The sequence below is a fragment of the Molossus molossus genome, unplaced genomic scaffold (assembly GCF_014108415.1).
Source record: "Molossus molossus isolate mMolMol1 unplaced genomic scaffold, mMolMol1.p scaffold_m16_p_22, whole genome shotgun sequence".
NCBI classification, from domain to species: domain Eukaryota; kingdom Metazoa; phylum Chordata; class Mammalia; order Chiroptera; family Molossidae; genus Molossus; species Molossus molossus.
Window position 1 is genome coordinate 1,206,768 of NW_023425358.1, and position 24,548 is coordinate 1,231,315.

The 24,548-nt window shown below is 54.9% G+C and overlaps 1 protein-coding gene across 3 annotated transcripts in view; it reads left to right on the top strand.

Annotated features, from left to right (window-relative positions):
- SORL1 (sortilin related receptor 1) overlaps nucleotides 1-24,548 on the top strand; it is a 183,212-nt gene that overhangs the window by 153,812 nt on the left and 4,852 nt on the right. For 2 of the 3 annotated variants that reach the window (XM_036277033.1, XM_036277034.1), the window contains exons 39-47: nucleotides 1,652-1,734; nucleotides 2,876-2,972; nucleotides 5,448-5,632; nucleotides 8,557-8,676; nucleotides 9,473-9,637; nucleotides 10,632-10,806; nucleotides 11,540-11,646; nucleotides 13,805-13,997; nucleotides 23,631-23,843. In XM_036277033.1, the coding sequence (XP_036132926.1) occupies nucleotides 1,652-1,734; nucleotides 2,876-2,972; nucleotides 5,448-5,632; nucleotides 8,557-8,676; nucleotides 9,473-9,637; nucleotides 10,632-10,806; nucleotides 11,540-11,646; nucleotides 13,805-13,997; nucleotides 23,631-23,843 (1,338 nt within the window). The other variant, XM_036277035.1, reaches the window with a different exon arrangement.

Below are 24,548 nucleotides of genomic sequence, written 5' to 3' on the forward strand. Positions count from 1 at the left end.
ACCAGGCCCGGAGCAGCCACTTGAGTGAAGCTACCCGGGCTCTGGAGCAGGGTGTTTGTGGGGATTGGAGAAGGTGCTGAATCCACACCACCCTTGAGTTTTTATTGTGGTACCATTTCCTTGTACAAAATCAGGGCCAAAATATTACTGTGACACCTACTGAAGACAAGGGACTTTGGAAGGTCAACAAAGAACACACACCTGAACTCCCGAGGCACAGTGACACCTGGCTGTGAAAGTCTCCGTGGGTGGTTGCTTCTTCTAAACTTCTTTTGTATGATTTCGATGGGTCCTGGTGCCTGGCGTGGGTCGGTTCAGGTGTGTGCCGGAGGCAGCTGTGTGCAGAGCCTTTGTGGTGAGACGCCTGTGACTCGCACTCTGATGTTAGGGAGATGAAGGGGAGGTTTCCGTGGCATTGACCAGAAGCACCCGACTGATTGGTGAATGTGGTGGGTCAGTGACAGTGAGCGAAGCCACAGTTTACCAGCAGGGTTTGTGGCCTAAGCACCACGCTCGTGGTTTTACATGAATTGGTCTCTTCTAATTCCTCTCTGTCCCACAAGCATGTTTATGCTCGTTCCGTTGCCAAGGAAACGTGTTCGAGAGGATGGCGCCCGCCCCAGGCGCGGGGTTGTGACTCAGGTTAGCTCAGCAGTGCCGCACTATTCTGCTCCGAGTCAGCTGCCTGAAACCTCTTATGTTTCTTCTGGTCTCTGTTCTCCTTGAGGCCAGTGTCACCACATGGCTGGTCATCTGGGGAAATTCCTCCAGATTTGGACGTATCTGTCCACCAGCAGGTTTCATCCACTCCTTTGAGTCTCTGTCTGGACAAGAGGCATATGAGCCGAGAGTCTAACATACATGCTATCTTTTAAATGTCGTGTCCTGATAATATTTACTCACCGAGCCCTTCCCGGTCTCGTGTGACGGGGCACCGCCAGCCTGCCTGCGGGCAGGCCTTCGGGAGATGCCGCCCCGGACTGAGACAGGCTGTCCCCTCTGCTGTGCTCTCCTTCCCGTCGGCTCTCCACTCGAGAGCTGGTCTCCCCCAGAATGGCCATCTGTCACAGGTGGACTCCATCCGAACGGGAGAAGGGGAGCGTTAGCTGAGGGCTGGACACAGCACGGCACCGTTTCCAGCTCTGAAGTGCAGAGCACGACTCTGGGCTCATGAGGGGCAGTCAGTTGCCCAGATGACTCCGCTGTCAGCGTCTGAACGGGGATTTGAACTCGTTCGCTGGACTCGAGAGCCTGTGTTCTTTCCATTTGCACACGTTCTTTTCAGTTTATGACTCAGTGTGTACCCTGCTGTCACCATTCCAAGGGGACGTGAGGCCGCGGGGTCACTGTCAGTGCCAGAGAAGGTGGCACTGTGCCCTCCACACCAGGCTGAAGCTGAGTTATTTTGGGCATTTACGTAGTGGAACTTGACTGCCCCACTTCATTATCAGGGTAGCTGCGTGTTCACCAGGCAAGTGTGGACCCAACCTCAGCTTCGCGAAAACAGTGGTGAAAAGGATAAACACGTGAAAAATAGGCAAAGTGATGCCCTTTCTGCTCCAACAGAGGCTCCCTTTGTCTCTGGACTCGACACACTGTCGCGTCTCGCCTCCCTCACCTCACGGGCTCCTCTTGTTGAATTCCTTTGCAGCGATCCCACCGCCCAGCATCCACATTGACAGCTGTGGGGAGAATTCTGTGAGCTTCACCCTGAGCACGGGCGGCGACATCAAGGTACGACTGCCGTCTAGCTCGCAGTGGGTGGGGTTTACTTTCCATGGGAAACAATACAGCCGAGTCCGGTGACATGAAGAAAAACAAATGATTGATCCAGTGACCCTAGAATACCACAGCTGGGTTGGTTCCTTTACCCATGAAGAGCAACTTGAGTCTTCTCATGTAATTATTCTGCTTCAGCCTGATCCCCCCCCCCCCCTTTTTTAAACCGTATAATTAAATGGTTCACAGCTACAGTGCAAATGAGGGTCGGTATTAACAGAATATGCATGCCCTGTAATTTTCAGCTTTATTGGATTTCCTGGTGCTGAGCGCCAAGCACAGGCTCCCGCAGTGAGAGTCAGATATTTGGAAACACACCCATTTACGTGTATCCAGTGTCTGCCCTTCCAGCATCCCATGCCCTCCGGCTCAGCCCCTCCTCATAGCCAACTTCAAGTTATCTGTGTCCCTGTGGTTTCTCAAGTGGACGTCGCCTTCCGTAGTATTCTCCCTTGTCTGTTTCTCCGCACGTCATCCCTGTCTGTGCAGTTGGTGGGACAGACAGCCCCGGAGTCCTGTGGAACACGACATGCAGTGGGGTCGTGCCTTTGGCTTCGGAGACATCCATGCCAGGATGGCTGCGAGGAGCATGTCTGTTTAGTCTGTGGTTTTGAAACGTTTTTATTTTATTTGTTGTCCCATATTTACCGATATTTAGGTCAAATTTTCCTGTGAGCTCAGGACTTGGAAAGGTGGTCCTTCCTCCTGCCTGGAGGTGTTTGCTCCTGTTAGAGGATAAGGTGTAACCGAACCCCCTTTGGAGCACCTGAGCTGAGATGTACCCTTAATTATCATAACCTAATTATTTTTTAAATGTTTCCTTTTTTTGCCTTTATTAATTGGTTCTGGCCCTTTTAGTCTCTGTTAGTTTTTGTTTCATGAATGTATATTTTATATCACGAATGGTCTCACACGTGTTTTCAGAACTAGGGGAGGATGACTGTACATTCACTGCGGCACAGATAGAACTAGTTTAACGATCAGACAAAATGCCTGCCGTTGTGAGAAGTGACAAAGCCGGAGAAGCTGCAGGTGTCGTGCCGTTTGGGGGCTGTATCCCCGGACGGTTGGTGACAGCTTTCTTGGTCCTTGACAGGTGAATGGCTATGTGGTGAACCTCTTTTGGGCATTTGACACCCACAAACAGGAGAAAAGAACTTTGAACTTCCGAGGGAGCATACTGTCACACAAAGGTAACATCTGGGAGCCCGTCTGCGAGAGCAGGAAGGGGTGAGGTGGGACCGAGGCCCTCCTGGCAGCGGGGCCCATGTCGGGGTGCCTGGGAAAGTGTGTGGGGGGCAGAGTGAGGAGATTGAGGGACTCCTGACTCCAGGGAAGGGATCCACCTGGCGGTTCAAGCTCCTCGTACCTCGTGGCTCTGGGTGGAAGGGGGAGATTGAAGGGAAGACACCAGAGCGATGAACCCTTTACAGATGGTTTTTAGTTCTGAAAGGAAGAGTTCCTAGATTTCATTGCCTCTCTTTTCTGGTTTTGTGTTCTCCTCCTTTGCTAATACCAGGCAGCAAAGGGCCCAATGCATAACGTGCTCAGTAAGTATTTGTTGTGTGAACAGATAGGCAAACTGAGCTTAGGAGGGAAGGAAGTCAGCTCGTTTATCTGAGCGAATACTCAGTTTCAGTTAAAATTCTCATGTGAAAACGGGCTCAGGGAAGGATTCTAATTGTTCCAGAATGAACCTTGCATGGCCACGGCTGCCTGCGGGTGTTGGGAGCCGTGTGGGAGCCTCTCCCTCTCCCGCCAGCTGCTGGCAGAGCGCCCTGGGCCGCGCTCCACCCCCCGCGGGACCTGGAGCTTCTTTCTGAGTGTGTGTTGGATGGAAGGTGCTCGGGAGGCTTCACGAGAGTAAAATGACGTTGAGCTCTTGCTGTACGGGGTGTTTGCTTACATGGCCCCAGCAATCGGAATTTGGGATACGCTCTTTTATTGATGAGATAACAAGTTTGGAGATTAAGTAATCCGTTCAGAACGTGGTAGAGCCTGGGTTTGAACCCACATCTTCCCAGTTCCAGAGCCGTGAGCTCAGCGCCTGGGTCCCAGCAGTGGAAGTGGGCGGGGTCAAGGACGGAAGGCTGCGCTGTGCCCGAGCTGGGTTAGGGTGCTGAGCACCCTGTGAGCTTTTCTTTTTTAACCCCTCAATAGCAACTGTAAGAAAGTGCTGCTATTTTTCTCTATCTTACAAAAAAGAAAAAATGGACTTAGAGAGTTTGAATACTTTCATCTAGGTAATACTGTTGCCAGACAATTGAGTGGCTGAAATTTCTCTGTCACTAGTGGGAGTGGGGTTATTGTGATATCTTGAGAAAAAGACTTTTCTAAGATCCATGTAGGAGAATCAGAGACTTATTTCTGTGGAGTTGTATCCCTTGGTTTGAAAAGTCCTGCTTCCCTGAAGCCAGTCCTGGGAGACACGCAGCTGGGGACTCAGCAGAGCTAGAAGCAGGGCCAGTGTCCAGAGTCCCGTTCCCTGGCGGAGCTGACTCTGGCAGGGTTAGGTCCGGTCCATCAGTCCACTGTGTGGGCCCCACGTGCCCCGAGCCGCGTGGGCGAACACAGCAGAGTATGCCCCTGCAGCAGAGGTCCCAGGGGAGCAAAAGGGCCCAGAGGGGGAACACCCTTTGTTCAGGAGATGAACTGTCCCAGATTTCACACCCTTGCAGTGGCCACGCCTATGCTGGCCAGTTAGCTGTTTTTAGGTGTGATTGACAGGTAGGCATCTTCCCACGTCCCCAGACTTTACTGGGCATGCGTCTGAACTGTCTCAGTCCAGTCTCTTCCCCATCGGGCGGCAGGGAACAGACCTGGAGAGTGTTTGCCTGCCGTTTCCTGCACAGCCGTGTGGATGGCGTGTCTGTGTTACCGAGCCTCCCCTGTACTCCTTTCCTGTTCGCTGACAACCAGCTTATTCCCGTGGTGTCACTACAGCTGCAGTGTGGAGCCGGCCGGGGCCCAGCACTCCGGTCCAGGGGCCCTCTTACAGGCCCTTTGTGAGAGGTTGTTTGCTTCATCATAACTTCCCCCCTGAAGGGAAGGGGGCCTGTGTTTATCTCGGACATTTAGAAAACAAGAAAAGTGTAATGAAAATTTAAATTTTCTATAATTTTACTTCCCAGGAAGACCACTTTTAAATTTCAGGTATCTCCTTATGTAATAGAAGATATAAAATTGGAATAATGCTGTATTTTATATGTGTGTGTTTGTGTGTGTATGTAACTTTATATCTTGTCTTTTTCACTTAACATAAAATTGTAAAGAATTTTACAGTCTCATTAAATAATTCTTGGAAACAGCCTTTAGGGACCCCGTGACTAGGTGCATGGGACACGCGTGAAGTCGGTGGGATGTGCATCATTTCCCTGCTGCCCCGCCCTGGTGACCAGACCACGCACGGTTCTCTGCTGTAATAGACGGAGGGTGGCGCCTTGGTGCACCAGTGTTGGGCTGCTCTCTGGTTTCGTGGGTACCGGGTTGACGGTTGTGTTGCTGGTAGTAGTCAGTAATGAGTAACTGAAGGATTCTGTGAAGTGAGGACATCTTACAGGTGGGAATCCCTTAACAGAGAGACCCATTTGCAAAGGGGGTGTGCGTCAGGACCAGTTCTCGCCCGCCACCCCGCGCCCTCCTGGCATCTCCTCGCTCTGTTTCCACAGTTGCCAACCTGACAGCCCAGACGCCCTATGAGATCTCCGCCTGGGCCAAGACCGACCTGGGGGACAGTGCGCTGGCCTTCGAGCATGTCGTGACCAAAGGCGTCCGCCCGCCGGCCCCGAGCCTCAAGGCCAAGGCCCTTAATCAGACTGCAGTGGAGTGCACCTGGACGGGCCCCCGAAACGTGGTGAGTGAGCCCGCTGGCGCCGCCCGGGGAGCATGGAGTCCCCGGTGTCTGGCTCCTGGACGGCCCCAGGCTTTCTCCCGCGGGGCCGGCTCGCCCTTCTCACCCCCAGCACAGCCGCCCGCAGCGTCAGCTCTGGACGGCCCTGCGGAGGCCCCTGGCGCCTGCCCTGGCGCCCGCCCTGGCCTCCGTTTGCCCTCGTGGAGTGAGTGGGTGTGAGAGGGGCCCCTCCTGGGCTCGGCGCTCCCCCGGGTCCGGGCGTGAGTCACCAGCGGTGACGGGGTTCTCCAGCCCCTCTGACAGCTGGCCCCGTACCCACAGGTCCCTCCTCCTGGTTGTGCCCCCCCATTCTTCCCAGTGGCCTCGCTGCACTCGTGGGCGGGCCTTTTTGTTTTGCTTTTCTATATGCATTTGAGTCACTAGGATTAGGCGTGTGCTTCTGTCGAACCTGCGTTCATTTCCTGCCCCTCTCTGGGTACACCCCTTGCTTTCAGGTGGACCTCCCCCAGGTCCTCGCACCTCCATCCTCTCCTGTCTCTGTCCCGGGGCTTACGTGCCGTCCCCTCCCTGGGTTGTTCAGCCAGGTCCTGTCCCCTCCCCTTGGTCTCCCCCAGGTTGGTGCCCGCTGGGCTCATGCTTCACTGGAACTGCTTTACCCTCGTCCAGTGTCTGTCTGTTCTCCTCCTTCCTTGACCGTTTGTCAGTTCCTTGAAGGGAAGCATTGTTTTCTGGGTTTGCCACATGGAAAGGGATAGGAGCTACATCTATAATCGAGATTCAGTGAGTCCTCAGTGCCAGGTGAGGGAGGAATGGCCCGTGACTTGCTCCCTGAGGGTCACGTGTGGGGCGGCCGCGGAGGGAATGAAGCATAATTGCGAGATCAGCTGTGAAGAAGGAAGGAGACGTAAGACTCACTGAGTCCCCACTGTGCCAGGCACAGCCGAGCCTTCATCCCCCTCCTTACTCCTGCCTTCGCCCATGGGGGGGTCCCCCCTGTGCCAGGCACAGCCGAGCCCTTCATCCCCCTCCTTACTCCTGCCTTCGCCCATGGGGGGTCCCCACTGTGCCAGTGCAGAACCTGAGGCTCAGGTAAACTGGCCACGTTGAAGCTCCAGGAAGCAGTAAAGCGAGTTCGGCTCGTTTCGGACCCTCTGCTCTTTTGTGGCTGGACAGAGGTGAGAATGCCCAGAGCCACCCCCACGGGAGTCCCTCTGACCGCTGAGTGCACTCACTCACAACAGGGTCTCCTGTCCCTCCACGTCCCCGCCCCAGGCATGGTCACCTGCCGCATCACCGTCTTCCCAGCGAGGGCGTGGTGCTGGGACGGCAGCACTTCAGGCTCCCATGACCTGTGCATTTGGACAGAGGAGCCTGCTCTGCCTCGTTCTTGCTGAGAGACTGTCACATTCTTGTGGCTTTTGGAGGGTGAGGGCACTCTTCCCAGAGGCCTCCGCACCCCACTCGTTGTTCTCCCCTCCACCGTGACAGTGACTCCATCATGCAAGGCCCTTCTTGCATCCTGGCTCCTGTGGCTCTTGGGCCCCTGGCTAGACCCCCCCCCCCCAGTGGCCCCGGGCTGGCCCTCCCTGAGCTCAGGCCCACTTCCGTCCTCTCCACTTCGTCTCGTGGTGGAATCCATTATTTCCCTCTTCCTGCTCTCCTCACATTTGCTCGGGGGCCCTCCGAGTCCCCTAGTTCTTTCTTTCCTCACCTCCCCAGTCCACCACCCCTTCTGGCTTCCCTTCCCTTTCCCTGCCCAGGCTCGGCCCTCTCCAGTCCTGGCTGCTGAGCAGGGTTGTAGACAACGCACAGCCGGCTGGGACAGGAAACACCTTTGCGTGCCCTGATCACGTCCCGCCTTTCCCTTGACTTCTCCAGACCTGTACCGCTTTCTTCAGGTCTCCTCTTCCCTGCGGGTCCTGTCTCGGAGGGGTGCTCTTTGGTTTTCCCCCGCAGAGAAAGCTGACTCAGCGCGGATCCTCCTATCCTAAACTCCCCCAGCTCCCTCCCTCCCACGCGCCATCACATTCTCCCTTCCCTGCCTCCAACTCTGCCAGTGTCCCACGAGTGTCAGTCGGGTCGTCCTGCTCGAGGCTGGTGCTGCTGTGGCCTGAAACAGTTGGGTTCCATCCGCACGGAGAGAAGGGCAGAGTCCAGCAGTCGCGGCTTCACAGCAGCCACACGGTGTGATCTGGGGCCTGGCTGCGCAGCCCCATCCTGTGGCTTCGATCTTCAAGGTCACCCCTTGGTCCAAGAGGCCTGGAGCCACACCCTCCTCTGTCTTTAGGCAGCAGGAAGGAGGGCTCCCCCTTTAAAGGTCCCCCAGGACACATCTGCTTATATCTCATTGACTGCCTGCCACATGGCCTCTCCTGGCTTTGGGGGGCGGGGGCGGGGTGTAGACTTCTTTTCAGGTAGCAGTTCTCACTAAGAACCAGGACTCGGGAAGGAGGGATGGTGCCCATGGGCAGCTGCCAGCATTCACCCTGCCACCCTCCCTCCACAGACCCGCAGAGCGTCTTGCCTCGCCTGCCTCATCTGCTCAGCTCCCCGTGTCCCTGCTTCATTCACTGGCAGAGAGCAGCCTTCTTTGGGGAACCCCTCTTTTCTCTGGCTCATTGTGCAGACTCGTAGTTTAGCATCTAAGGATTCTGTGTTGGCAACTTGTTACTTGAAACTGTATCTGTTTTCCTTCTCTGGGCTCTGCTCTCTGAGGATAGAGACCACACCATCTTCACCTCTGCAGGTGCGAACTCAGTGCCTGGCCCGGCGGGGCCTTCTCTGTAAATGCTGATGGAACAAGCATTTTACATGAAGACTTCTCTCCAAGCTCTTCGACGTGGTCCCAGCGTCTTAAATTAGGGATTTGTGAAGAATGATAGGTCATGGCCTCTGACTTGTCCCTTTTCATTCTCTCCTTTTACCAGGTTTACGGTATCTTCTATGCTACGTCCTTTCTTGACCTCTATCGGAACCCGAAGAGCTTGACGACGTCCCTCCACAACGGAACGGTCACTGTCAGCAGGGACGAGCAGTATCTGTTCCTGGTGAGCGTCCCTCGCCAGAAAGCCCAGAGCTGGCAGTTCCTGGGCCCTAACTCAGACCCTGGACTGGGGTAGCGGCAGGGTGGGTGCCGGGCCGCCGTGTGACAGGAGGGCCATTCCTGTGGCACACAGGCGTGACGCTGTTGTTTGACATCACGGAGCCTCACCAACTGTGGCTGGAGGCCTGAGAACCGGGCGCATGGGCCACAGGAGCAGACAAAGGCCTTTGTGGAATCCTCCTTCTAGCCTACATACGCCTGCACGTGGGCAGGGATACATGGGAAAGATGCTTGATACTCCATTGCTCATGATCGCAAAACAATGGAAACAAATGTCTGTCAGGAGACTGGTTAAAAATAGCGTAGCTTATCTTTGCAATGGAACACAGGACAGCCATCCAAAAGAAATACAACTGTACGTGTGCTGATCATGGAAAAAAATCTAAGCAGCATTATTAAGTGAGAGAAATCAACAACGTAGTATGTATAACAATTTTTTCATTTGTGTAAAAATTATTTTACGAAACATAGATTACATATGCAGATATGCATATAAGTATGCATTTATGCACACACACACACAAAAATCTGTATTTATATACATGTAAGACATTTCTGGAAGGAAGTACAGAAAACTGTTACTAGTGGCCCCCCTGGAAGAAGGGTCAGACACCCAGGTAAGTGGGGAGTTATTTTTCGTCATAGCTTCCTGTACCAGTTGAGAATTCTCTGGGTGCCCGCGTCACTGCTCTGTCGGCGTGTGACGTGAAGGCTGCCTGACTGCACACGGTGTCGCTTAGGTTCGCGTGGTGGTGCCTTACCTCGGGCCGTCCTCGGACTGCGTGGTGGTGAAGACGATCCCAGACAGCAGGCTCCCACCCCGCCACCTGCATGCAGTTCACATCGGCAAAACCTCTGCTGTGATTAAGTGGGAAGCCCCCTATGATGCTCCTGACCAGGACTTGGTGAGTGGGCCAGTTGTTCTTGAACCTGTGCTTATTCTTAGTATGGTTTGGGGGCAGGGTGGGGAGAGGAGCCTGGCCTGGTTGGAGCTCAGCATGTGCCCCTTTCTGTCTCGCCTGAGATAGGGAGTTGTTGTCGCTGCCTCTCCGTAGCTGTCGCTCCCCATTATTCCCTGCAGTATTGGCTGGCCCCTTCCCTGGCCTTCCACCGTGGATTGGCAGACAAAGGCCTGCAGGCCAAACCCAGGCTGCCCTGGTTTGAAAAGTGTTCCTAGAGCCAGTCTGCCCACCGCGCTCTGCGCCCACACTCCAGAGCACAGAGCTGGTCGCTTGGAGACGCGTGGCCTCCCCACCTGCAGTGTTGACTCACTGGGCCCTCACAGAAAAGTTTGCTGGCCCTGCCTACAAGAAGAGGCACTGAATCTAGAAAACATTTCTTTCTTCTTGCCCCAGGCTGCCTTTACCTTTTTGCTCCCTGCCCTGCCCCGCCCAGTCCATGTGGCACTTATCGCTGGGTTACTACGACTGTCCCTGTCCCTCAGCTTCTTCCTGGGGAGCGAGTGTACTGCAGTCACCCGCCCCTTTGTTGCCCCTCCCCCATGTATGCAAGAGCAGCCTGGGAGAGGCTGAGGAGAAGGAAGCTCTCTGTCCTCGGACCCAGCCGTTGATGACCTCCGACAGCATCCCAAACGATAACGGGGGTGGAGATGCAGAAGCGAAATCTGAGTTTTCTTTGCCTGTTTCTCTCCACCCGCGGGCACCACAACAAATACGGCTTTCCCAAGACCTGCTTTGTGGGTTGAACTGATAGCTCTGTGCACAGTTCCAGGGGTGAGTGCTCGTGAGGTTGGCTCTGGCCGCCCACGGCTTCCCGAAGAGCAGAGGCGGACTCGGCGCGTAAATGCTGTTGCTGAGGGTCACAGCCACGATGAGCTGCCCTCCGTTGACCTACAAGGGGAAGAAGGACGCCTTTCTGCTTACCTTTTTTTTGTCTCAGTTGTATGCAATTGCCGTCAAAGATCTCATAAGAAAGAGCGACAGGAGCTACAAAGTGAAGTCCCGGAACAGTACTGTGGAATACACCCTGAACAAGTTGGAACCTGGGGGGAAATACCATGTCATCGTCCAGCTGGGGAACATGAGCAAAGAGTCCAGTGTGAAAATCACCGCAGGTGAGCGGCAGAGGGAGCAGCGGACCCTTCCCTGCAGGGTCCGTACTGGGGCGGAGCCATGCGGGGTCCCTGTCTGGCTGCAGTCAGGGCACTGTGACTGGGGAGGGGCTGTGATGTCCATATTCCCTCTTCCAGTCTCTACGCTAGCAGGTTGGGACACTTCTGGGGAACAGGAGAAATGCCCGAGAGAGTTAGGAAATAACTCTGAGCGTTGTCTGCAAGCCCAGCGTTGCTCAGGGCCTGGACTGAGTCACAGTGGCTCCTGTGGCTCGGTTATTCGGGTGGTGGCAGCGATGAGGCGGTCAGTGTGAACAGGGCCGTGCTTGGGGCCCTCCAGGGCTCTGGCCGGCAGAGTGCTCCAGCCCCTCCCTGAGCTCTGCGGCACTTGGCTCTGGGGCAGGACCCAGGAGAGCGGGGAGGCAGGCTGGAAGCAGTGAAGTCCTGGTACAACCCATTCCGCTCCCCCTCCGGCCCACCCGCCTGGTTGTGGCTGTCCTTCAGTCTGAGGGCTGCTAGACTAGATGCTGTCCAGACTTTTGCTAAGGAATGACAGCAACAAAGGAGACGCCTGTTGAAGAGTCTCTACCATGTGCTGGCCTTGTGCTATGTTCTGTCTCTTCCTTAAGTGAATGTGACCCTTCAAGGTTGGCATTATGTTCTCTCCCTTTGACATGAGAAACAGCACTCAGCTACATGGCCACTAACTGCATCCTGTTTCATTTTTAATTTTCAGTTTCATTGTCAGCACCCGATGCCTTAAAAATCATCACGGAAAATGACCACATTCTTCTGTTTTGGAAAAGTCTAGCTTTGAAGGAAAAGTATTTCCAGGAAAGCAGGGTAAGTTCCTCCCCCTCCCCAGTGAGTTTGAAAATCCAGCTGAACTGCCGCTTCAGGGGTGAGCTCATTGCGGCGTGTTAGCCTGGACAAAGGGAAGAGAAAGCGTGAGGCAGGGGCGCGATTTCCGTGGGATTGCCGATGCGCGGAATGTTGGGATCTTTGCGCTGTTCAGTCCTGAACCTTCTCCCCTGGGAGACGGGTGGGCTGGTGCCCCTGCCCGCTCTCCAGATGGCCGGGCCAGCTGCGGCCTCGCGGGTGCTGAGCGCACGCCGCTCCCGGCATCTCCGCAGTTCTTCCCAGGGAAGTCCAGGGCAGGACGCACCGAAGGGAGTGTGAGACGCGTGAGGAACACGTGTTTGTCGGCTGTCGGCGGACCAGTTCCTCTGTTCACAGCCTGCGAGAGGAGGGGAGCCCCCGAGGGTCGATTTGCACTCAGGTGCCAGGAAAGCATGAGCTAAACACACAGCCCCTGGGCTCCGGGCAGGGTGCTGGCCGAGCTCGGTGCTCGTCGTCACAGAGGGCTGTCAGAAGCAAAGCTGAAGTAGAGGTTTTCACAGCTCTCACAAGTATGATAGACGGTTAATACCCTTAAATATAAAGAAGGCTTTCCTAGCCATTCCAAACAGAAATATTCTAGTCTTGTAAAAGGTACATACAGGTAACACAGTAAAAAATTCCAGCAGCAGGAAGTAGAAGAATAAGAGTTCAATCTCACTGGTTCCCGAAGCAACAAAGGGGTGGCCCTGCAGGTGAACTTGGAGCTCGGGGTGGCGGGAACCAGCGTGAGGACCCGTTGGGTGCTTCGTGCTCTGGGCGTATGAATCACTTCAACCTCTGTAAGGCACTTAGGTAGCACGTATCAGAAATATTAAAAGTGTTCACAGCTGCCCTGGCCGGTTTGGCTCAGCGGTTGGAGCGTCGGCCTGCAGTCCAGAGAGACCCGGGTTCGGTTCCCGCTAAGGGCACGTACCTCGGTTGCAGTTTGTCCCCAGCCCTGGTTGGTCATGCGGGTGGCAGCCACTCGATGTGTCCCTTTCACATCAATGTTTCTCTCTCTCTTCCTCTCTCTCCCTCCCACTCTATCTGAACAAAAGAATGAAAATATGTCCTCGGGTGAGGATAAAAAAAAATGAAAGTGTTCACCGCCTCTGGCAAGCAGTCCTCTCCTTTTGCTCCACGGCAGCCACGTGCGTGAAGAATTTCTGCTCAGGGCTGTTCAGGGCAGTGTGTGGACGATAGCGAGGAAGGGAGGGCCTGGATGCCCGATGAAGAGGACTGGTTAAATCAATTAGGGTGATTGATGTTTGTGTGTTTCACGTTTTTAGTTTATACCTTTATGTATTTTGCAAATGTGCACAGAATCTGTATTGGGCAGGAAAATCATGAAAGTTCGTGTATAAAGAAGAAGGAGATGGGAATCCAGGCAGGTGGTTTAGGAGTCTTGGTTTGGCAGCCGCTGTTGTCGGCGTCCTTTCTGGGTGGCCGAAGCCCAGCTTTTATTTATGTATGTATGTATGTATGTATGTATGTGTTTACTTATTTATTACTTATTTATTTTGCATTTATCTTCAGATAGAGTGAGAGGGAGAGATGTAGGAAGAGAGAGAGAGAAACATCAATGTGAGAGAGACACATCGAGTGGCTGCCACCCACACGACCCGACTGGGGCCAGGGACAAACTGTAATTGAGGTTCTTGCCCTTAGCGGGAACCGAACCGGGACTCTCTGGTCCACAGGCCGACGCTCTAATGGCTGAGCCAGACCGGCCAGGGCCGAAGCCCAGCGTCCAGGTGGCAGACGCAGCCCAGCCCACTGCCCGTGGGTCCTGGCAGGAACACTGCCCCTTTGCTCCCCGGCCTAGAGTTCCGGGAACAGACAGGTCGGTGGACGGGGGCCGGGAGCCGGTGACCGCTGTGTGTGGTGGGGGTAGACTGGATCAGGGGGGCAGCAGCAGAAGGCCGGAGGTTCACGCTGCTCCCCCAGCATGCTGGTCAGTGCTGTCCCAAGGGTGGCTTTCCGCACAGGGGTGCAGAACTCTCCCCGAGCCAGTCTGAACAGCGAGCTCATTTGTCCACACCTCCTCCAGAGCCTGCTGGCGCACTCTGTGTTTCAAGGCCGCTGACCTCCCGCTCCTGAGGCTTCTCCGTGTCTGTTCCAGGGCTACGAGATCCACATGTACGACAACACCGTGAACGCCACGGCTTACCTGGGGAATACTACCGACAACTTCTTTAAAGTTTCCAGCCTGAAACTGGGCCATAATTATACCTTCGCCGTCCAAGCGAGCTGCCTTTTCGGCAGCCAGATCTGTGGGGAGCCTGCTGTCCTTCTGTATGACGACTTGGAGTCCGGTAAGTGGCGGTTGCTGCTCCTTTCTGTCTGTTTCTGGGGAAATGCATCCAGGATGTAGCGGGGCTGGAAGAAAATGTGATTTTCTAAAATGCATTTAAAATAATTCTTTCAGCCCTGGCCTGTTTGGCTCAGTGGTTGGAGTGTTGGCCTGTGGAACAAAGACTCGTGGGTTCAATTCCCGGTCAAGGGCACATGCCCGTGTTGCAGGTTCGATCCCTGGCCCCGGTCGGCTCATGTGGGAGGCAACCAGTCGATGTGTTTCTTGCATTGATGTTTCTCTCTCTCTCTCTCTCTCCCCCACTCTGTCTGAAGATAAATGGAGGAATATCCTCGGGTGAAAATTAAAAAGTAATAATTATTTCAGTTCAAAGAACGTCATTTATCTGTCAGTTTAATCAGGCACTGACTTGTTAAAACCCTTCCGGAGCCAGGCATGGTGTGAGGAGCTGGGATTACGAGGTGCCCACATCTTGAACGTAATGTCCAAAGAAGGGAAAGCAGGCTCTGTTCAAAAACGAGGTTCTGTTTGGGAGACATTTCAGAGCCTCAGTTATACTCAGGTCCCCTATGACCCACCCAAGCTACTAATAAACTCCTTTTATGGAGGAAGGGCTTTCCAGATGCCCCTTGTCCCGCGGGGGCCCGGCGAAGACCAGATTGGGCCTGGGATCTGTCTGTGGACCTCACGGATGTGGCGTCACATGGAAGCAGAACAGAGGGACCTTCTACGGACATGGTGCTGTTTCATAGAACTTGGCCGGGATTCAGCAGACATCTTCCCTATGTCGTTTTATTTCATTTACTCCCAGCCAATAACTAACCAGTGTTCGAGCCAGAATATTTGCTAGATGTTCTATGGTCTCTTGTACCTTGTATGCAGGATGTGTTCTGGAGGAGTACTTATCCTGGGTGCCCTGTGCCCAGGGTGTGTGCTGGAGGAGTACTTATCCTGGGTGCCCTGTGCCCAGGGTGTGTGCTGGAGGAGTACTTATCCTGGGTGCCCTGTGCCCAGGGTGTGTTCTGGAGGAGTACTTATCCTGGGTGCCCTGTGCCCAGGGTGTGTTCTGGAGGAGTACTTATCCTGGGTGCCCTGTGCCCAGGGTGTGTGCTGGAGGAGTACTTATCCTGGGTGCCCTGTGCCCAGGGTGTGTGCTGGAGGAGTACTTATCCTGGGTGCCCTGTACCCAGGGTGTGTTCTGGAGGAGTACTTATCGTGGTGCCCTGTGTCCAGGGTGTGTTCTGGAGGAGTACTTATCCTGGTGCCCTGTGTCCAGGGTGTGTTCTGGAGGAGTGCTTATCCTGGTGTCCTGTGTCCAGGGTGTGTTCTGGAGGAGTACTTATCCTGGTGCCGTGTGTCCAGGGTGTGTTCTGGAGGAGTACTTATCGTGGTGCCCTGTGTCCAGGGTGTGTTCTGGAGGAGTACTTATCCTGGTGCCCTGTGCCCAGGGTGTGTTCTGGAGGAGTACTTATTCTGGGTGCCCTGTGCCCAGGGTGTGTTCTGGAGGAGTACTTATCCTGGTGCCGTGTGTCCAGGGTGTGTTCTGGAGGAGTACTTATCGTGGTGCCCTGTGTCCAGGGTGTGTTCTGGAGGAGTACTTATCCTGGTGCCCTGTGCCCAGGGTGTGTTCTGGAGGAGTACTTATTCTGGGTGCCCTGTGCCCAGGGTGTGTTCTGGAGGAGTACTTATCCTGGGTGCCCTGTGCCCAGGGTGTGTTCTGGAGGAGTACTTATCCTGGTGCCCTGTGTCCAGGGTGTGTTCTGGAGGAGTACTTATTCTGGGTGCCCTGTGCCCAGGGTGTGTTCTGGAGGAGTGCTTATCCTGGTGTCCTGTGTCCAGGGTGTGTTCTGGAGGAGTACTTATCCTGGTACCGTGTGTCCAGGGTGTGTTCTGGAGGAGTACTTACCCTGGTGCCCTGTGTCCAGGGTGTGTTCTGGAGGAGTGCTTATCCTGGTGTCCTGTGCCCAGGGTGTGTTCTGGAGGAGTACTTATCCTGGTGCCCTGTGCCCAGGGTGTGTTCTGGAGGAGTACTTATCCTGGTGCCCTGTGCCCAGGGTGTGTTCTGGAGGAGTACAAATCCTGGGTGTCCTGTGTCCAGGGTGTGTTCTGGAGGAGTACTTATCCTGGGTGTCCTGTGTCCAGGGTGTGTTCTGGAGGAGTACTTATCCTGGGTGTCCTGTGTCCAGGGTATGTTCTGGAGGAGCACTTATCCTTGTGCCCTGTGTCCAGGGTGTGTTCTGGAGGAGTACTTATCCTGGTGCCGTGTGTCCAGGGTGTGCTCTGGAGGAGTACTTATCCTGGTGCCCTGTGTCCAGGGTGTGTTCTGGAGGAGTACTTATCCTGGTGCCCTGTGTCCAGGGTGTGTTCTGGTGGAGTACTTATCCTGGTGCCCTGTGTCCAGGGTGTGTTCTGGAGGAGTACTTATTCTGGGTGCCCTGTGCCCAGGGTGTGTTCTGGAGGAGTACTTATCCTGGTGCCCTGTGCCCAGGGTGTGTTCTGGTGGAGTACTTATCCTGGTGCCCTGTGTCCAGGGTGTGTTCTGGTGGAGTACTTATCCTGGTGCCCTGTGTCCAGGGTGTGTTCTGGAGGAGTACTTATTCTGGGTGCCCTGTGCCCAGGGTGTGTTCTGGAGGAGTACTTATCCTGGTGCCCTGTGTCCAGGGTGTGTTCTGGTGGAGTACTTATCCTGGTGCCCTGTGTCCAGGGTGTGTTCTGGAGGAGTACTTATTCTGGGTGCCCTGTGCCCAGGGTGTGTTCTGGAGGAGTACTTATCCTGGGTGCCCTGTGCCCAGGGTGTGTGCTGGAGGAGTACTTATCCTGGGTGCCCTGTGCCCAGGGTGTGTTCTGGAGGAGTACTTATCCTGGTGCCCTGTGTCCAGGGTGTGTTCTGGAGGAGTACTTATTCTGGGTGCCCTGTGCCCAGGGTGTGTTCTGGAGGAGTACTTATCCTGGGTGCCCTGTGCCCAGGGTGTGTGCTGGAGGAGTACTTATCTTGGGTGCCCTGTGCCCAGGGTGTGTGCTGGAGGAGTACTCATCCTGGGTGCCCTGTGTCCAGGGTGTGTTCTGGAGGAGTACTTATCCTGGTGCCCTGTGCCCAGGGTGTGTTCTGGAGGAGTACTTATTCTGGGTGCCCTGTGCCCAGGGTGTGTTCTGGAGGAGTACTTATCCTGGTGCCCTGTGCCCAGGGTGTGTTCTGGAGGAGTACTTATCCTGGGTGCCCTGTGCCCAGGGTGTGTTCTGGAGGAGTACTTATCCTGGTGCCCTGTGCCCAGGGTGTGTTCTGGAGGAGTACTTATTCTGGGTGCCCTGTGCCCAGGGTGTGTTCTGGAGGAGTACTTATTCTGGGTGCCCTGTGCCCAGGGTGTGTTCTGGAGGAGTACTTATCCTGGTGCCCTGTGCCCAGGGTGTGTTCTGGAGGAGTACTTATCCTGGGTGCCCTGTGCCCAGGGTGTGTTCTGGAGGAGTACTTATCCTGGTGCCCTGTGCCCAGGGTGTGTGCTGGAGGAGTACTTATCCTGGGTGCCCTGTACCCAGGGTGTGTTCTGGAGGAGTACTTATCCTGGTGCCCTGTGCCCAGGGTGTGTTCTGGAGGAGTACTTATTCTGGGTGCCCTGTGCCCAGGGTGTGTTCTGGAGGAGTACTTATCCTGGGTGCCCTGTGCCCAGGGTGTGTTCTGGAGGAGTACTTATCCTGGTGCCCTGTGTCCAGGGTGTGTTCTGGAGGAGTACTTATCCTGGTGCCCTGTGTCCAGGGTGTGTTCTGGAGGAGTACTTATCCTGGGTGCCCTGTGCCCAGGGTGTGTTCTGGAGGAGTACTTATCCTGGTGCCCTGTGTCCAGGGTGTGTTCTGGAGGAGTACTTATTCTGGGTGCCCTGTGCCCAGGGTGTGTTCTGGAGGAGTACTTATCCTGGTGCCCTGTGCCCAGGGTGTGTTCTGGAGGAGTACTTATCCTGGTGCCCTGTGCCCAGGGTGTGTTCTGGAGGAGTACTTATTCTGGGTGCCCTGTGCCCAGGGTGTGTTCTGGAGGAGTACTTATCCTGGGTGCCCTGTGCCCAGGGTGTGTTCTGGAGGAGTACTTATCCTGGTGCCCTGTGCCCAGGGTGTGTTCTGGAGGAGTACTTATCCTGGTGCCCTGTGCCCAGGGTGTGTGCTGGAGGAGTACTTATCCTGGGTGCCCTGTGCCCAGGGTGTGTTCTGGAGGAGTACTTATCCTGGTGCCCTGTGCCCAGGGTGTGTGCTGGAGGAGTACTTATCCTGGGTGCCCTGTACCCAGGGTGTGTTCTGGAGGAGTACTTATCCTGGTGCCCTGTGCCCAGGGTGTGTTCTGGAGGAGTACTTATTCTGGGTGCCCTGTGCCCAGGGTGTGTTCTGGAGGAGTACTTATCCTGGGTGCCCTGTGCCCAGGGTGTGTTCTGGAGGAGTACTTATCCTGGTGCCCTGTGTCCAGGGTGTGTTCTGGAGGAGTACTTATCCTGGTGCCCTGTGTCCAGGGTGTGTTCTGGAGGAGTACTTATCCTGGGTGCCCTGTGCCCAGGGTGTGTTCTGGAGGAGTACTTATCCTGGTGCCCTGTGTCCAGGGTGTGTTCTGGAGGAGTACTTATTCTGGGTGCCCTGTGCCCAGGGTGTGTTCTGGAGGAGTACTTATCCTGGTGCCCTGTGCCCAGGGTGTGTCTGGAGGAGTACTTATTCTGGGTGCCCTGTGCCCAGGGTGTGTTCTGGAGGAGTACTTATTCTGGGTGCCCTGTGCCCAGGGTGTGTGCTGGAGGAGTACTTATCCTGGGTGCCCTGTGCCCAGGGTGTGTTCTGGAGGAGTACTTATCCTGGTGCCCTGTGCCCAGGGTGTGTGCTGGAGGAGTACTTATCCTGGGTGCCCTGTACCCAGGGTGTGTTCTGGAGGAGTACTTATCCTGGTGCCCTGTGCCCAGGGTGTGTTCTGGAGGAGTACTTATTCTGGGTGCCCTGTGCCCAGGGTGTGTTCTGGAGGAGTACTTATCCTGGGTGCCCTGTGCCCAGGGTGTGTTCTGGAGGAGTACTTATCCTGGTGCCCTGTGTCCAGGGTGTGTTCTGGAGGAGTACTTATCCTGGTGCCCTGTGTCCAGGGTGTGTTCTGGAGGAGTACTTATCCTGGGTGCCCTGTGTCCAGGGTGTGTTCTGGAGGAGTACTTATCCTGGTGCCCTGTGCCCAGGGTGTGTTCTGGAGGAGTACTTATTCTGGGTGCCCTGTGCCCAGGGTGTGTTCTGGAGGAGTACTTATCCTGGTGCCCTGTGCCCAGGGTGTGTTCTGGAGGAGTACTTATCCTGGTGCCCTGTGCCCAGGGTGTGTTCTGGAGGAGTACTTATTCTGGGTGCCCTGTGCCCAGGGTGTGTTTCTGGAGGAGTACTTATCCTGGGTGCCCTGTGCCCAGGGTGTGTTCTGGAGGAGTACTTATCCTGGTGCCCTGTGCCCAGGGTGTGTTCTGGAGGAGTACTTATTCTGGGTGCCCTGTGCCCAGGGTGTGTTCTGGAGGAGTACTTATCCTGGGTGCCCTGTGCCCAGGGTGTGTTCTGGAGGAGTACTTATCCTGGTGCCCTGTGTCCAGGGTGTGTTCTGGAGGAGTACTTATTCTGGGTGCCCTGTGCCCAGGGTGTGTTCTGGAGGAGTACTTATCCTGGTGCCCTGTGCCCAGGGTGTGTTCTGGAGGAGTACTTATCCTGGGTGCCCTGTGCCCAGGGTGTGTTCTGGAGGAGTACTTATTCTGGGTGCCCTGTGCCCAGGGTGTGTTCTGGAGGAGTACTTATCCTGGTGCCCTGTGCCCAGGGTGTGTTCTGGAGGAGTACTTATCCTGGGTGCCCTGTGCCCAGGGTGTGTTCTGGAGGAGTACTTATCCTGGTGCCCTGTGCCCAGGGTGTGTTCTGGAGGAGTACTTATTCTGGGTGCCCTGTGCCCAGGGTGTGTTCTGGAGGAGTACTTATCCTGGGTGCCCTGTGCCCAGGGTGTGTTCTGGAGGAGTACTTATCCTGGTGCCCTGTGTCCAGGGTGTGTTCTGGAGGAGTACTTATTCTGGGTGCCCTGTGCCCAGGGTGTGTTCTGGAGGAGTACTTATCCTGGTGCCCTGTGCCCAGGGTGTGTTCTGGAGGAGTACTTATCCTGGGTGCCCTGTGCCCAGGGTGTGTTCTGGAGGAGTACTTATCCTGGTGCCCTGTGTCCAGGGTGTGTTCTGGAGGAGTACTTATCCTGGTGCCCTGTGTCCAGGGTGTGTTCTGGAGGAGTACTTATCCTGGGTGCCCTGTGCCCAGGGTGTGTTCTGGAGGAGTACTTATCCTGGTGCCCTGTGTCCAGGGTGTGTTCTGGAGGAGTACTTATTCTGGGTGCCCTGTGCCCAGGGTGTGTTCTGGAGGAGTACTTATCCTGGTGCCCTGTGCCCAGGGTGTGTTCTGGAGGAGTACTTATCCTGGGTGCCCTGTGCCCAGGGTGTGTTCTGGAGGAGTACTTATCCTGGTGCCCTGTGCCCAGGGTGTGTTCTGGAGGAGTACTTATTCTGGGTGCCCTGTGCCCAGGGTGTGTTCTGGAGGAGTACTTATCCTGGGTGCCAGTGTCCAGGGTGTGTTCTGGAGGAGTACTTATCCTGGTGCCCTGTGTCCAGGGTGTGTTCTGGAGGAGTACAAATCCTGGGTGTCCTGTGTCCAGGGTGTGTTCTGGAGGAGTACTTATCCTGGGTGCCCTGTGCCCAGGGTGTGTGCTGGAGGAGTACTTATCTTGGGTGCCCTGTGCCCAGGGTGTGTGCTGGAGGAGTACTCATCCTGGGTGCCCTGTGTCCAGGGTGTGTTCTGGAGGAGTACTTATCCTGGTGCCCTGTGCCCAGGGTGTGTTCTGGAGGAGTACTTATTCTGGGTGCCCTGTGCCCAGGGTGTGTTCTGGAGGAGTACTTATCCTGGGTGCCCTGTGCCCAGGGTGTGTTCTGGAGGAGTACTTATCCTGGGTGCCCTGTGCCCAGGGTGTGTTCTGGAGGAGTACTTATCCTGGTGCCCTGTGCCCAGGGTGTGTTCTGGAGGAGTACTTATTCTGGGTGCCCTGTGCCCAGGGTGTGTTCTGGAGGAGTACTTATCCTGGGTGCCCTGTGCCCAGGGTGTGTTCTGGAGGAGTACTTATCCTGGTGCCCTGTGTCCAGGGTGTGTTCTGGAGGAGTACTTATTCTGGGTGCCCTGTGCCCAGGGTGTGTTCTGGAGGAGTACTTATCGTGGTGCCCTGTGCCCAGGGTGTGTGCTGGAGGAGTACTTATCCTGGGTGCCCTGTGTCCAGGGTGTGTTCTGGAGGAGTACTTATCCTGGTGCCGTGTATCCAGGGTGTGTTCTGGAGGAGTATTTATCCTGGTGCCCTGTGCCCAGGGTGTGTTCTAGAGGACTACTTATTCTGGGTGCCCTGTGCCCAGGGTGTGTTCTGGAGGAGTACTTATCCTGGGTGCCCTGTGCCCAGGGTATGTTCTGGAGGAGTACTTATCCTGGGTGTCCTGTGCCCAGGGTGTCTTCTGGTGGAGTACAAATCCTGGGTGCCAGTGTCCAGGGTGCGTTCTGGAGGAGTACTTATCCTGGTGCCCTGTGTCCAGTATGTGTTCTGGAGGAGTACTTATCCTGGTGCCCTGTGTCCAGGGTGTGTTCTGGAGGAGTACTTATCCTGGGTGTCCTGTGTCCAAAGTGTGTTCTGGAGGAGTACTTATCCTGGTGCCCTGTGCCCAGGGTGCGTTTTGGAGGAGTACTTATCCTTGGTGCCCTGTGTCCAGTGTGTGTTCTGGTGGAGTACTTATCCTGGGTACCCTGTGTCCACGGTGTGTTCTGGTGGAGTACTTATCCTGGTGCCCTGTGTCCACGGTCTGTTCTGGTGGAGTACTTATCCTGGGTACCCTGTGTCCACGGTGTGTTCTGGTGGAGTACTTATCCTGGGTACCCTGTGTCCAGGGTGTGTTCTGGTGGAGTACTTATCCTGGGTACCCTGTGTCCACGGTGTGTTCTGGTGGAGTACTTATCCTGGGTACCCTGTGTCCACGGTGTGTTCTGGTGGAGTACTTATCCTGGGTACCCTGTGTCCACGGTGTGTTCTGGTGGAGTACTTATCCTGGGTGCCCTGTGTCTTAGGGAGTATTCTAGTGCAGTAATTATTCTTTGTACCTTGTGTCCCTGGGTTTATTCTAGCCGAATGTTACCCATGGTACTATCTAAAGGAAGGAAACCTTGCATCCGTTGTTTCTATGGAAATCAAGACGTAATTTATGTTCTGAAAATGTTCTCAAGAAAACTAACAACAAAGCTCTTTCGAACTGTTTCTTGAATTGAGCCTTTTACGTAAACCAACCAGCAACTGCTTCTGCCAGGAGCATCCCCTAGCTTACCACTGCGCAGGCAGGATTAGCTTGAGAAACATGAAATAAGTATTTTTTGAACTAAGTCCTTAATGAAAGAAATTGAAGATGCCAATATTGAGTTGTGAGACTCAGCTCACGGGAAAGGCCCTGTGCCCATCCCTCAGAGTCCCATGGCGAGAGTCCCGTGGACCCGCAGCTCCGTCCCGAGGCTGGGCCGGTGAGGCCGTCAGTGTGGTCCTTGCAGAGCCTCGAGCCGACGGCCACGCCTTCCAGGCCTAGAGCGTCTCCTTTGCTTCCTCGGCCCCCAGGTTCCCTTTGCCAGCTTGGCTCAGGCTTTCCCCAGCATTCTTGACGTGAAAATCTCCCCTCAGAAAGACTGGCCCTAACCTGACACGGGGATGGCTTTCCTGAGACTGACTTTCTGCCTGTTTCATTGCATGGCACTCATAAGCTAATTGCTGAAATTCTGTGGCACACCAAAAAATGTTATATTTTTTGCTGATCTCAAAAAACAAAACAAAAAAACAGGTATTATTTTGATTCATGCACACCAGATAGCTGTTGTGTTGGCAGCTGTCATATTTTTATTTGACAGTCCAGGGGAAAAGTGGTCAGTGCACCTGACTATTCAAGTGAATAGTCAGGTGTTACATGCTTAGAAATCTGTGCAGCACCCCGGTTGAGAATTGCTGTCCTACAGCCCTGTTGATGATCCTAAAGCTAGCACTGGTTTTAGACAGTGGTGGGGGCAGGCATCAGTGTTAGGTTTTAGACAGTTAAATGGCTTTGCAAAGAGGTTTTGAAACGTGTGAAATGTACGTGGCAAGGTCCTCCTGCCCTGTTTTATCTGAGTAAGCAACCTCGTGAGACCCTGTGAGCTTCAGCGGTGGCAGTGCAGGGACCCTGGGGCTAAGGAGGGGAAGCGATTGCTTCCTCAGTAGTTTGTGGTCTGATTTCATCTTCTCCTCTGTAAGGTAAGCTAGTGGCTGTAAGTAGTGATGCTAATTAAATCAGTGTTGATGCCCCAACAAAGGTCTCCCTTCCAAGAGTAAGCAACAAGGCAGTGGCTGGGAGTCTGATAGAATCACCACAGTTGCACACACAAGGCCTGTGGTCTGTCTGCTCAGGGCCAGCATCCGGGAACATCTGGCCATCACATGAGGAACACGCGCAGCAGGTAGGCGGCTGGGTGGGCGCTGCAGACTTCCAGGTGTTTAGGGGTTGGGGTGCTCAGGAGCTGCTTGGTCCTTTCCTTGCCGTCACTCTGGGGCTCACGGGCTGGCGTCTTCCCTTGGCAGGTGAGGATGCATCAGCTCTGCAAGCTGCCAGACCTACCGACGTGGCTGCCGTGGTGGTGCCCGTCTTGTTCCTGATACTTCTGGGCCTGGGGGCCGGCTTCGCTGTGCTGTATACAAAGCATCGGAGGCTGCAGAACAGCTTCACCGCCTTCGCCAACAGCCACTACAGCTCCAGGCTGGGCGCGGCCATCTTCTCCTCGGGGGATGACCTGGGTATGTTCTCCCTGCCAGGACCCCACAGAGCCAGGGCCTTGGTGAGGAAGTACCTACATTAAGCCCTTCTTTTGACTCTGGAGGGGTTATACATTAACCAACAATCCCGCCTTGTTGGGTTAACCAGTCAGAGTCCTTTGCTTTGAATTTGTTCCCGAGTGAAAGTATGTGTGTTCTCTTCAGTCGTGTGGTCCGGCCCGAGACAGCGTGCGGTTTTGTGGGAGCACAGCTGGGAGCTTGCCTTGTATAGGCAGGTAGCTTGGCCCTGGGCTTTGAGTTCTCCCAAAGTATTGGCAGGTTCTCAGAAACGTCTGACTCCTCTCATCGTTCTGAGACCTGGAGGTCCGGTGTCTCTGGACAGCCCAGCCGGGACAAAACCCACGCTGTCGCAACAGCTTCTGTCCAAAGACACTCTTTCCATCCTGCGGTTTCCTTTCTGGTGGTTATGCAGCCTCACTGGTCCTTCTTCTGTTCATGTTGATGACGCAGAGATGGGGGAAGAGAAGGCAATGTCCCTTTTATAAACATCTGCACGCCCACGTCACAAACACTCTCTGAGCTAGTAGACCATTTTATACAAAGCGTGGGTGTGTGTGGGACCCTGCCCCAAACTTCGGCTTCTCCACACTCAGATTGCTGAAGGTGAGTTTGCCTAGTCATTTTTTTTTTCTGTAAACTAATTCTGATTTTTTTGTTTGTAAAGAT